Genomic DNA, 14,334 nt, shown 5'->3' on the forward strand with positions numbered 1-14,334 from the left:
GCGTTCAATTGCAATTCTAAAGAAAAAGYAATTCGCCGGTTGGAACATTATTGAAGATTTATGTTAAAAACATCCTAAAGATTGATTCTATTCATCGTTTGACATGTTTCTACGGACTGTAACGGAACTTTTTGACTTTTCGTCTGGACCTAGTGATCACGCGTCATGAATTTGGATTTGTGAACTCAAGGCGCGAACAACAAGGAGGTATTTGGACATAAATGATGGACTTTATCGAACTAAACAAACATTTATTGTGGAACTGGGATTCCTGGGAGTGCATTCTGATGAAGATCATCAAAGGTAAGTGAATATTTATAATGCTATTTCTTACTTCTGTTGACTCCGCAACATGGCGGGTATATGTTTGGCTTGTTTTGGTCTCTGAGCGCCGTACTCAGATTATTGCATGGTTTGCTTTTTCCGTAAAGCTTTTTTGAAATCTAACAAAGCGGTTGCATTAAGGAGAAGTATATCTATAATTCTGTGCATAATACTTGTATCTTATATCAAAGTTTATTATGAGTATTTCTGTAAATTGATGTGACTCTGTGCAAATTCACGGGATGTTTTAGAGGCAAAGCCAAATGTAAACTGAGGTTTTTGGATATAAATATGAACTTGATCAAACAAAGGATACATGTATTGTGTAACATGTTGTCCCGGGAGTGTCATCTGATGAAGAATATCAAAGGTTAGTGATTCATTTTATCTCTATTTCTGCTTTTTGTGACTCCTCTCTTTGGTTGMAAAATGGCTGTATGCTTTCTGTGACTAGGTGCTGACTTAACATAATGATATGTTGTGCTTTCGCAGAAAAGCCTTTATGAAATCGGACACTGTGGTTGGATTAACGAGAAGTTTATCTTTAAAATGGTGTCTAATACTTGTKTGTTTGAGAAATTTGAATTATGAGATTTCTGTTGTTTGAATTTGGCGCCCTGCAATTTCATTGGCTGTTGGCGAGGCTAGCTTCCCAGACAGGTTAAATAAAGGTTAAATAAAATAAAAAATCTACTCCGATTGCAGAGTACGGGTAAGATAGTCTAGCTAGCTACATTTTCAGATATTACACATTTTAAATTTTGACAGAAAGTTGTTTTCATTTCAAGTTAAAGTGTACTGTTAGCTAGCTAGCTAACGTTAGCTGGCTGGCTCACTAGCTAACGTTACGTGTATGATCTTATTATTGTATGATCTTTAGCTAGCTAACATTGAACCTGGTTGGTTAGGTACCTGCAGATTCATGCAGGGTAGTAACGTCATGAGTTGGGATTATGGTTAATTGTTTACGTATCTAGCTACATGTCTTAAGAAAAGACTCCACTATGCAAGTATCCATTTCAATAGAATGTTACTGCGACAACTGTTGATAGACGTAGCTGGTCAATTCTCTCTGGCTATCTACTCCGATTTCAGAGCACTCTCATCTGAGTGTCCAAAGCACAGAATAACTGACAAATTTACAAAAGCTCAACACCCGTTGAATATGGCCGGTGTAACTAAACGTTGGCAATAAAGCATAAATTGTTGCCAGCAGCACAGTTGCAGTCCCCAACGCTCTGGATAACATAAAAACAGCCTAACCAGCTCTGCTAGGGCGTGTAAAATGGTCAGTGAGCTGTTCTCTCATTTGTGTCTTGAAATAGCTAGCAAGCTAGCCAATGTTAGCTTGGTGCTTGACTGTTGTTGTTAGGACAGAACACTTGGATCAACCCTTAAAGAGATGGGTGGGGATAAAGCTTAAGGGGGTGTGAACGATGCTGAATGGGTGTAGACAAAGAAAAGCTCTCCAGTAGGTACCAAAATATTAAAAGGCCATTTTCTCAAAAATGAGGTTACAAGTTTATCAACTTTCAAAGCATAATTACTTTCCCATTGTTCCTCAAATGCAGTGCGTGATATATCATTTTGTAGCTCTGTGTCTCTGCTTTTATCCAATGTAAAAAACACAATTTCAAATTTTGCTACATAAGAGACCGAATCAAGGCGGTCGGTCACAAATGGTAGTAAGACAAAGGAAGTCTCTCACTATTGTTTTGCTCTGAATCAGAAAAATGGCCAGGCCGGGTGTTTATCCATCACTGTCTTCATTTGAAGGGCATTTGGCAGCTCAAAGGCAAACACGTAACACACTGACTGAGAGCAGCTCGGCTCCCATCCCTATCTCCTTCACAGACACACACAGACAGAGCAGAAGTGCAATGCAGTCAAAGAGAGAGAGAGAGAGAGGAGGAAAACGCAGCAACTCGTCATCTCAAAGCAGACCTCACAATAGGTTCTGTCACTAAACATCACAATTCACTCAAACCCATACAGCACTTTCACTAGTTCACATTCTGCTCACTGAGAGGCGCTTTACCAGACACATTGACAGCAGGCAACACACACACACGTTTACACACACACACGTTTATGCGTGCAGATTTAGTCATTTATTTAACCCTTATTTTACCAGGTAAGTTGACTGAGAACACATTCTCATTTACAGCAACAACCTGGGTAAACGCACACTGGCATACATGCATGAAAATGCACACACACACAAATGTACGAAACACACACACACAGACTAGCACAAAAAAAGCTATTCAACATTTACGCATCACATGAGTTGCTCGATCCTTAGTAAAGCTCTACATCTGCTTACGTGGTTGGGCAACACTTCCACAGAGAGGACTGGTCCAATGCTGAGTAGATAGTGTTAGTGAGAGAAGCTGGCTAGTGTGAGAGACAGAGGGGAAGTGTCTGGGCTCAGTGTTGTGTATATGAGGAGGACAGGAAATGCCTGTCAGCAGCTGTAGGACATACACTTCCCTCTAAGAGCAGAGGAGAGAAGAGGAGAGGAGGAGAGTAGGGAGGGAAATTCTAACAAGTAGCAAACTTGCAAGCTACCGGAACGGGTGGAGGGATAGCTAACTGACCTGGTTCAAATCAAATCAAATGTTATTTGAAATGCTTACTTACTAGCCCTTTCCCAACAATTCAGAGATAAAAAGTAAGACAAACATTTTAATAAACAATTACGAGACTATTTACAATGAGTACATGTACCGAGTCAATGTGCAGGGGTAGGAAGTAGTTGAGGTAATATGTACATGTAGGTACGGGTAAAAGTGACTAGGCAATCAGGATAGATAATAAACAGAGTAACAGCAGCATAGAGTGTGTGTGTGTGTGTGTGTGTGTGTGTGTGTGTGTGTGTGTGTGTGTGTGTGTGTGTGTGTGTGTGTGTGTGTGTGTGTGTGTGTGTGTGTGTGTGTGTGTGTGTGTGTGTGTGTGTGTGTGTGTGTGTGTGTGTGTGTGTGTGTGTGTGTGTGTGTGTGTGTGTGTGTGTGTGTGGTCTCTTATACACATCTAGATGTGTATAAGAGACAGGTGTGCATAGAGCCGGTTCATCTCTTCAATCTAAGCCTACAAGAAAATGTGTGCTCTCAGGCCTGGAGGGAAGCTAAAGTCATTCCGCTACCCAAGAATAGCAAAGCACCCTTTCCTGGCTCAAACAGCCGACCAAGCAGCCTGTTACCAACCCTTACACTATGCCCAAACCGGACGTGCGCGTGCATCCGTGTGCCCCATCGTGCGCAAATTGATTTTGTCCCCCCACACCAAACGCGATCACGACACGCAGGTTGAAATATCAAAACAAACTCTGAACCAATTATATTAATTTGGGGACAGGTCGAAAAGCATTAAACATTTATGGCAATTTAGCTAGCTTGCAGTTGCTAGCTAATTTGTCCTATTTAGATAGCTAGCTTGCTGTTGCTAGGTAATTTGTCCTGGGATATACACATTGACTTGTTATTTTACCTGAAATGCACAAGGTCCTCTACTCTGACAATTAATTCACACAAAAAAAAGGTCAACCGAATCATTTCTAGTCATCTCTCCTCCTTCCGGGCTTTTTCTTCTTTGGACTTTATATGGCGATTGGCATCTAACTTTCATAAGGTGTAATACCACAACCGACCTCCGTTCATCTTTCAATCACCCACGTGGGTATAACCAATGAGGAGGTGGCACGTGGGCATATGCTTCTAAAAGCCAATGAGGAGATGGGAGAGGCAGGACTTGCAACGCGTTCTGCGTCACAAATAGAAGCAACTTCTATTTTAGCTCCTGGCAATGCAGACGCTCATTGGCATGTGGTAAACATGTTAGTAAACTTTTGGAAAAAATTGTGTTCGACCAGATACAATGCTATTTAACAGTAAGCAACATTTTCAGTACGCTTATAGGGAAGGGCATTCAACATGTACGGCACTTACACAAATTAATGATGATTGGCTAAGAGAAATTGATAATAAAAAGTCGGTGCGAGCTGTTTTGTTAGACTTCAGTGCAGCTTTTGACATTATCGATCATAACGTATGTGTTATGGCTGTATAACCTGCTATATTGTGGATCGAGAGATACCGTCTAACAGAACACAGAGGGTATTCTTTATTTGAAGCCTCTCCAACATAATACCAATAAAGTCAGACATTCCTCAGGGCAGCTAGTGAAATCACTGCAACACTTAACAAAGAGCTGCAGTCAGTTTCAGAATGGGTGGCAAGAAATAAATTTGTCCTACATATTTCAAAAACTAAAATCATTCACTAAACCCTAAACCTCAACTAAATATTGTAATGAATAATGTGGAAATTGAGGAGACTAAACTGCTTGGAGTAACCCTGGATTGTAAACTGTCATGGTCAAAACATAATGATACAACCATAGCTAAAATGGGGAGAGGTCTATAATAAAGCGCTTCTCTGCCTTCTTAACAATGCTATCACCAAGGCAGGTCCTACAGGCCCTAGTTTTGTCGCACCTGGACTACTGTCCAATAGCACAATTGGCCCAGAACAGGGCAGCACGGCTGGCCCTTAAACGTACACAGAGGGCTAACATTAATAATATGCATGTCAATCTCTCCTGGCTCTAAGTAGAGGAGAGATTGACTTCATCACTACTTGTATTTGTGAGAAGTATTGACATGTTGAATGCACCGAGCTGTCTGTTTAAACTACTAGCACACAGCTCAGACACCCATGCATACCCCACAAGACATGTCACCAGTCCCCAAGTCTAGAACAGACTATGGGAGGCGCACAGCACTACATAGAGCCATTACTACATGCAACTCTATTCCACGTCAAGTAACTTATGCAAGCAGTAGAATCAGATTTATAAAACAGAAAAAATAGACCTTATGGTACAGCAGGGACTATGAAGAGACACACACATACACACACACACATGATAACATACGCACTATATACACATGTACACATGGATTTTATGTTGTAGATATGTGGTAGTAGAGTAGCGGCCTGAGAGTACACACTTCAATTGTTGTGAAATCTGTTGTGAATGTATTGTAATGTTTTAAATATTGTATAACTGCCTTCATTTTGCTGGACCACATAAAGAGTAGCTGTTGTCTTGGCAGGAACTAATGAGGATCTATAATAAATACAAATACTAGAGAGTCAGTGCAAACAAAAAGGGGGTCAATGCAAATAGTCGTGGTAGCCATTTGATCAACTGTTCAGCAYTCTGCTGGCTTGGGAGTAGAAGCTGTTCATGAGCCTTTTGGTTTGGTACCGCTGTCCGGTACCGGACTTGCCGTACGGTAGCAGAGAGAACAGTCTATGATTTAGGTGGCTGGAGTCTTTGACAATTTTTAGGGCTTCCTCTGACATGCCCTGGTATAGAGGTCCTGGACGGCAAGGAGCTTGGCCCAAGTGATGTACTGGGCCATATGCACTACCTTCTGTAGCACCTTACGGTCGGATGCCAAGCAGATCATACCAAGCGGTGATCCAGCTAGTCAAGATGCTCTCAATGGTGCAGCCGGAAAACTTTTTGAGGATCTGAGGCCTATACCAAATCTTTTCAGCCTCCTGAGGGGGAAGAGATGTTTTCGTGCCCTCTTCAAGACTGTGTTGGTGTGTTTGGACCATGATAGGTCCTTAGTGATGTGGACACTGAGGAACTTGAAGCTTTTGACCCGCTCCACTACAGCCTTGTTGGGTTAACTCACAATGTAATGCGTAAAGCCGCAACAAGCTTTTCTTCCACTACACAACGACCCGTCGATGTGAATGGGGGCGTGCTCGGCCCTCTGTTTCCTGTAGTCCACGATCAGCTCTTTTGTGTTGCTGACGTTGAGGGAGAGGTTGATGTCATGGCACCACACTGACAGGTCTCTGACCTCCTCCCTATAGGCTCTCATCATGGTCGGTGATCAGGCCTATCACCGTCGTTTTGTCTGCAAACTTAATGATGGTGTCGTGGGTGAACAGGGAGTACAGGAGAGGACTAAGCACGCACCCCCTGTCACGCCCTGGCCTTAGTATTCTTTGTTTTCTTTATTATTTTAGTTAGGTCAGGGTGTGACATGGGGAATGTTTGTGTTTTATCGGTTTTGGGTGGTTATATGGAAAAGGGGGTGTTGGGTGTAGTGTATGGGTTTGTGTTGAGTGTATGTGTCTAGCTGTGTCTATGTTGGGTGTAAGTTGTCTAGGAGAGTCTATGGTTGCCTGAATGGGTTCCCAATTAGAGACAGCTGATTTCTGTTGTCTCTGATTGGGAGCCCTATTTAAGGTAGCCATAGGCTTTCGTTTGATGTGGGTAATTGTCTATGTCTGAACGTTTGTAGCCTGTATGTGCACTACGTTTATTAGCTTCACGGTCGGTCGTTTGTTAGTTTTGTAAGAGTGTTTTGTTTTCGGTTCTCCTTCTTCTTAATAAAAAGAAGATGGCTTATTTTCCTACTGCTGCGTTTTGGTCCGTCAATCCTCCACACGATCGTGACACCCCCTCAATGGCTGCACTACTGTGGCCTTTATAGTTTCCATACTATTATCACATCATCATTGCTACACATCACTGTTTTAGTGTCTTTTAGCTTGCTATTGGTTAGTGGTTAGTGGTCCTGGCTGGCGCTGTGGAGGTCAAAATCAAATCAGATCACATTTTATTTGTCACATGCGCCGAATAGAACAGGTGTAGTAGACCTTACCGTGAAATGCTTACTCACAAGCCCTTAACCAACAATGCAGTTCAAGAAATAGAGTTAATATAATATTTACTAAATAAACAAAAGTAAAAAAATCTAATCAATCAAAAAGTAACACAAAAAATGTATGTAACCATAACGAGGCTATATACAGGGCACAGTGTCTGGTGGTGCTATTGTAATTCAGGGAAGGAGAGGGAGACAGTCTGTCTTTGGAAAGTCCTCTGCTTTAGAGAAGCCTCCCCCTAATCCCAGATAAAGAGCAGATAAGAGAGAGATAAAGACAGCACTGCTCCTGGGCCTTATCTCTGCTGTTATCTCCCAGCGCAGCGACCGGTAGGTAGCACTAGAGCCAGGCAGCAGGTAGGCAGCACCCTCGGCTGGCTCCATAACCCCCTACAGACACCCAGAGAGGAAGAGCCCAAGTGTGTTCCTAAACACCACCCACCACCACCTGTAACATCAGTCACACCTCATCCAGGTCGTAGGTTTTAAATACCACTATATTGATTTTTAAAGGATGTTTTCCAGTGCTTGGACAAGCACTGTAACAAGCTGGCACCATGTGAAATGAATCACCCTTGTGTTGTTTACAAGGGAAACTGCCACAGAAATGTACTATTTTCTGTCACATGAATACACATAAAAGAAAAACACAGGGGAGGGTAATATATGGATGGTGGACTTACCTCTATGTCTGTTAGTAGTTTTATCAAACATAAGCATGGCGTCTTCTACCTGAAAGACCAAAGAGGAAAACAGACATTAGTCTAAAGGAAGATAGGAGAGACATGGAAAAGAAATACAATGGTGATGACCTCTGTACTGTGGAAAAGATGCAAAGATGCTAACAAGTAAAAGAGGGTAAATAGTGTGTATCCTTCAATGGGGGACAATGGACAGTCTTCCTCATAGACAGTTAGAGCCAACCAGGCAGAGACACCTCACTGCACCAACCAACCCCAGCCTCCTCTGCTCTGCAACCAGGCAGCAACATGATCCATGATGATATCAACTCTCATCATGCTGGTCAATAAAGCCACACAGAGAGACACAGACGGCAAATGTTTATTCTCACACATCTCACGACAGATTGTAAAACAGAAATCTGTTCCCTATAATTCAGAAGAAGTGCTTAAAAACAGATTTAGGCCCACTCATTTTCATTGTGGTTTCTCGTTGAGAGAACAATAAAAAAGCGAGATGGGGGAAAAAATTGGAGGAGAAAAAAAACAGCACCAGACAAAACCACAGAGGGGGAGATAAGAAATCTCAATGTCACTGTGCACCACACATTCCCTGGTTACGGTCGCTAGGTAACGTGTGGTGTGGAGAGGAGCAGGCTGGGTCCTGGGGAGGCAGTGCGGTGTGGTCCGGTGGGTGGTGAGTTCAGGGGGGCGAGGCGCGGTGGGAGGGAGGGTGGCAGGGCTGGCTGGTAGAGGAGGGCCATGGGGAGTGAGGGAGGAGATGGGAAGAGACAGGAGCAGGGGGATCTGATAGAACTGTCTGACTGGATAAAGAGGAGCTCTGCCAGGCCATGCCACACTGCTGCAGCCACCCTACTGCAACGCTGCCACCCTGCCGCAGGATGTAGGCACTAGTCTACTCTAGAGCTCTACCACACACCTGCCAGTGCTGTTGTACTATAACCACCTCCAAATGGACATGGACCTAAACCACCTGCTTATACGGCCGGGTGGGAAAAAAGACAATTGGATGATATATGTCCTCTAGGATTTCCTCTTTACACTCCTATAGTTATCCAATTCCCTAGAACACATTTCCGATGAAGAATACAGCTTACTGTACAGTGGTAAATAGTAGTATGTTTCCCTGAGGCTGACATATAATGTCTAGTACAAACGGCCAGTGGCAACACTAGCACATCTTTGTAAAATAAATTGGCCTATAGGCCACCAATGCTGTGTATTATAGGCCTCCCACATTCAGTGATYTTAAGATATCCGTGTGTCTGTCTGTCTGTTATTATGACACCTCAGTGGGAGGACAGGTTTGTCAGGCAGCCTATTCAACGCAGGACACAAGTTCAGTGGTGATGGAGTGTTTCACAGTGCGTGCACATCATGAGAGGGTCACACTCCAGCGGCCCGACCGACGCTCGTTGCATTCTCTCTCTRTCCTCTCCCCAAGTCTATAGAAGCATCTCCTCTGCTTCAGGGCTTTTCAATGCAGCCATTCAGGCAGAGCACAACTCTGTGGCTCCATCTGATAGAAGGTTAAGGACCTCTTCACTGCTCACACAAAACCCCTCCACACAGAGGTGAAGCCCAGTCTCACTCTAGGGAAGGAGAAATCTCTCTCTTTCTCTCTCTCTACCATCCTCCTCCCTTCTCTCACTCTTTCCTTTCTCCTGGCTGGGTGCAAAGAAAGGTTCAGAGGATAATGGCTGTCTTATCACTATGTAAAAGGGGAGTGGGGACTCCAGCGGAGTGGCTGGCCTTTTGTGACAATGAAGAAAAGCGCCCCAGTCTATTTCTTCAGTGTGTGGTACGTTAGCTATAGACTGGAGCACTGCAGTCCTCTGGCTTTGTGTCCACCAAGAAAGAGCACCACGCTCTACAAAGGCAGTCTGGGGCCAAGAAGCAAAATCAGTTCACCGTTAATAAATAAAGCTCATGACAAAATGCGTTCATTGAATTACCGCTACACAAACACACTTTACAGGAGAGCGTACACACATGGCTGTTGCGCTAACAACTACCTGGCAGCTTGTAGCAGCCAGTTAGAATGAGGCAGTGCAGGCCAGGTGAAACACGTACAGCCAGTGACTCCATCACTTCCCACCAAGCAGAACATAAAATGCCAACCGTTACCAGCTTGTATCTAAGTTGGATATCGAGCTTGTGCTAGCTAGGGTGATTTGCTAAATACCTGCAGAGGTTGAACCTGAGGACAAGGCGGGTTGAGAGTGTATGAGAATGCAGATTGACTCAGGTGGAGGAGATTTGCAGTCAAAGCAGGAAAAAAACAAAGGGAAGGTAATCAAACCCTTGTTTAGATCCCAGGACCCCTGGGGGAAGGCTAATCCTGTTTCTGTCAGATAATATGATGCTAAACGTCCACTCCTGGACAACCTTTCCACCCGGGCCAATAAATCAACCAAATCCATACGTAAGACAAACATGACAGAAACGCCCAGACGGTCAGGAATTCAAATGGGCTGCTGTTTGAATTATTTATCAGAGAACAGAAGCATCAATAAGCAAAGAGACATGTAGTGTTTTTGGGCTGAAAAAGCGGCAGCGATAGGGGGAGATTTAAGAGCTAAGGAAATGCACTATGACAGCAGTTTAGATCAGCAGCAATCCCCCTATTATTTCCATTCAGCACACAACAGCGAGGCATCAGAGGTTTCCCTGGGATCCGGGACTAACACCACCATAGTTCACATCCACTGGGACTGGAACACACTGAAGTCTCTGTTGCAACACAATAGGGGAATGATTTTTATGTGACTATTTTGAATCCCTTCTGGTCTACGTCAATGCCCAGTCAGGCCAGAGAAAAGAGAGGGAAAGACAATCCCTGGAAGGAATCCAAGAAAATATTTTCTTGTTTCATGAAAGTTGCTGTGTTTTGCTGTGTTTTATTAGTCATGAGGGGCAAGCAGAGTGCAGACTACTGATGCTCTGGGTCACAGAAGGGTCACGGAGGGAAGATAACTGAACACGCTGACGTTGACGGACTATGGGTCTTCTTTCTAATTACATTATTTTACAATGCTCTAAATTAACAAAGCGGCGATAGCTGCTTCAATGACAATGGACAAACTAATGACAACCCTCTCAATTATTTATTTTACAGAGAAAATATATATCATTGTCTCTCAGCTTTTGTCCCTGCAATGTGCAGCATGTACACTCCAGTGGTTTTACTAATAGTGCTATAACAAGGAGCAGCAGGCCAAACTTAACTTCCAGGAAACCGTTGTAATTAAACAGCAGTGAGGGAGGTGACAGAGACACACAACATGTCTGACACCCCCTCCTCCCCCTCAGTACAGGGACACCATGAAGACAGCAGGGTTGTCTCATAGCAACCAGGCATTTGGTCGTGTCAACGGAAACAGGAGAGCAGGCCAACATAACTTTACTCCACTCAGGCAGCAAAGCCGCCCACTGTGTCCCTGAACAGAGCAGAGCAGACACTAGAGTAGGAGTGGTCATGGTGCGTCCAACCCACATAGAACTACTGGTATGCAAGGCTACACGAGGGACCTGAACCAGTGCTGCTTTGTCCCACACCTCGACCCCTTTCACCTCACTGCAGTCCATTGTCCCACACCTCGACCCCTTTCACCTCACTGCAGTCCATTGTCCCACCACCTCGACCCCTTTCACCTCACTGCAGTCCATTGTCCACACCTCGACCCCTTTCACCTCACTGCAGTCCATTGTCCACACCTCGACCCCTTTCACCTCACTGCAGTCCATTGTCCCACACCTCGACCCCTTTCACCTCACTGCAGTCCATTGTCCACACCTCGACCCCTTTCACCTCACTGCTGTCCAATGTCCCCCACATCGACCCTTTAACCTCACTGCAGTTCATTGTCCCACACCTCAACGCGCTAATCACCCCACTGCAGTCCATTGTCCCACACCTCGACCCCTTTAACCATCAACTGCCAGTCCATTGTCCCACACCTAGACCCTTTTCACCTCACTGCAGTCCATTGTCCCACACCTCAACCGCTATCACCCCACTGCAGTCCATTGTCCCACACCTCGACCCCTTTAACCTNCACTGCAGTCCATTGTCCCACACCTCGACCCCTTTAACCTTACTGCAGTCCATTGTCCCACACCTAGACCCTTTTCACCTCACTGCAGTCCATTGACCCACACCTCAACCCCATTCACACTTACCTGGTCATGATGACACACATCGGTGTATCTGTCATATATCTGTACTTCATTTAATTTTTTATTTCACCTTTATTTAACCAGGTAGTCCAGTTGAGAACAAGTTCTCATTTACAACTGCGACCTGGCCAAGATAACGCAAAGCAGTGCGACAAAAACAACAACACAGAGTTACACATAAACAAACGTAGTCAATAACACAATAGAAAATAAAAATCTTTGTACAGTGTGTGCAAATGTAGAAGAGTAGGGAGGTAGGCAATAAATAGGCTATAGAGGCGAAATAATTAACATTTACCATTAATACTGGAGTGATACATGTGCAGATGATGATGTACAAGTAGAGATACTGGGGTGCAAAAGAGCAAGAGGATAAGTAATAATATGGGGATGAGGTAGTTGGGTATGCTATTTACAGATTGGCTGTGTACAGGTACAGTGATCGGTAGGCTGCTCTGACAACTGATGCTGAAAGTTAGATAGGGAGATATAAGACCCCAGCTTCAGTGATTTTTGCAATTCATTCCAGTCATTGGCAGCAGAGAACTGGAAGGAAAGGCGGCCAAAGTAAGTGTTGGCTTTGGGGATGACAAGTGCAATATACCTGCTGGAGCGCGTGTTATTGGTGGGTGTTGCTACGGTGACAAGTCAGCTGAGATAAGGCGGGGCTTTAACGAGGAAAGACTTATAGATGACCTGGAGCCAGTGGGTTTGGCGACGGATATTTAGTGAGGGCCAGCCAACGAGAGCATACAGGTCGCAGTGTGGGTATTATATGGGGATTTGGTGAGAAAACGGACGACACTGTGATAGACAACATAGAGTGTTGGGGGCTATTTTGAAAATGATATTGCCGAAGTCAAGGATCGGTAGGATAGTCAGTTTTCCGAGGCTATGTTTGGCAGCATGAGTGAAGGAGGCTTTGTTGCGAAATAGGAAGCCGATTCTAGATTTAATTTTGGATTGGAGATGCTTAATGTGAGTCTAGAAGGAGAGTAGGTATTTGTAGTTGTCCACATATTCTAAGTCAGAACCGTCCAGAGTAGTGATGCTAGACGGGCGGGCAGGTGCGGGCAGCGATTGGTGGAAGAGCATGCATTTAGTTTTACTTGCATTTAAGAGCAGTTGGAGGCCACGGAAGAAGAGTTGTATGGCATTGAAGCTCGTCTGGAGGTTTGTTAACACAGTGTCCAAAGAAGGCCCAGAAGTATACCGAATGGTGTCGTCTGCGTAGAGGTGGATCAGAGAATCACCAGCAGCAAGAGCGAAATCATTGATGTATACAGAGAAAAGAGTCGGCCCGAGAATTGAACCCTGTGGCACCCCCATAGAGACTGCCAGAGGTCCGGATAACAGGCCCTCCGAATTGACACACTTAACTCTATCTGAGAAGTAGTTGGCGAACCAGGTGAGGCAGTCATTTGAGAAGCCAAGGCTATTGAGTCTGCCGATAAGAATGCAGTGATTGACAGAGTCGAAAGCCTTGGCCACGTCAATGAAGACAGCTGCACAGTACAACCCGGAAGCCAGCCGCACCAATGTGTCGGAGGAAACACCATACACCTGGTGACCTGGTCAGCATGCACTGCGCCCGGCCCACCACAGGAGTCGCTAGTGAGACAAGGATATCTCTGCCGGGCAAACCCTTCCTAACCCGGACGATGCTGGGCCAATTGTGCGTCACCCCATMGACCTCCCGGTCGCAGCCAGCTGCGACAGAGCCTGGGCTCGAACACAGAATCTCTGGTGGCACAGCTAGCACTGCGATGCAGTGCCTTAGAACACTGCGCCACCCGGGAGGCCACTCGTTTGGGACCTTGAGCATGGCTGAGATGCACCCATGACCAGCTCGGAAACCAGATTGCATAGTGGAGAACGTACGGTGATCTGTTTGTTAACTTGACTTTCGAAGATTTTAGAAAGGCAGGGCAGGATGGATATAGGTCTATAACAGTTTGGGTCTAGAGTGTCTCCCCCTTTGAAGAGGGGGATGACAGCGGCAGCTTTCCAATCTTTGGGGATTTGAGACGATACGAAAGAGAGGTTGAATATGCTGGTAATAGGGGTTGCAACAATTTCGGCAAATCATTTTAGAAAGAGAGGGTCCAGATTGTCTAGCCCAGCTGATTTGTAGGGATCCAGAATTTGCAGCTCTTTCAGAACATCAGCTGTCTGGATTTGGGTGAAGGAGAAGCAGAGGGGGAGGGGGGGTGATGACAGTGTTTCCTATCCTCAGTGCAGTGGGCAGCTGGGAGGAGTTCCTCTTACTCTTCATGGACTTTACAGTGTCCCAAAACTTTTTGGAATTAGTGCTACAGGAAGCACATTTCTGTTTGAAAAAGCTAGCCTTAGCTTTGCTAACTGACTGAGTATATTGGTTCCTGACTTCCCTGAAAAGTTGCATATCGCGGGGGCTATTCGATGCTAATGCAGAAC

General features: G+C 44.9%; 1 protein-coding gene across 1 annotated transcript in view; it reads right to left on the minus strand.

Annotated features, from left to right (window-relative positions):
- LOC111980857 (RNA-binding protein Musashi homolog 2) overlaps nucleotides 1-14,334 on the minus strand; it is a 413,930-nt gene that overhangs the window by 184,344 nt on the left and 215,252 nt on the right. Inside the window, exon 7 of the mRNA XM_070449471.1 lies at nucleotides 7,702-7,750. Within this exon, the coding sequence (XP_070305572.1) occupies nucleotides 7,702-7,750 (49 nt within the window). The remainder of the gene's footprint in view (nucleotides 1-7,701; nucleotides 7,751-14,334) is intronic.

Source organism: Salvelinus sp. IW2-2015, linkage group LG20 (assembly GCF_002910315.2).
Source record: "Salvelinus sp. IW2-2015 linkage group LG20, ASM291031v2, whole genome shotgun sequence".
Lineage (NCBI taxonomy): Eukaryota > Metazoa > Chordata > Actinopteri > Salmoniformes > Salmonidae > Salvelinus > Salvelinus sp. IW2-2015.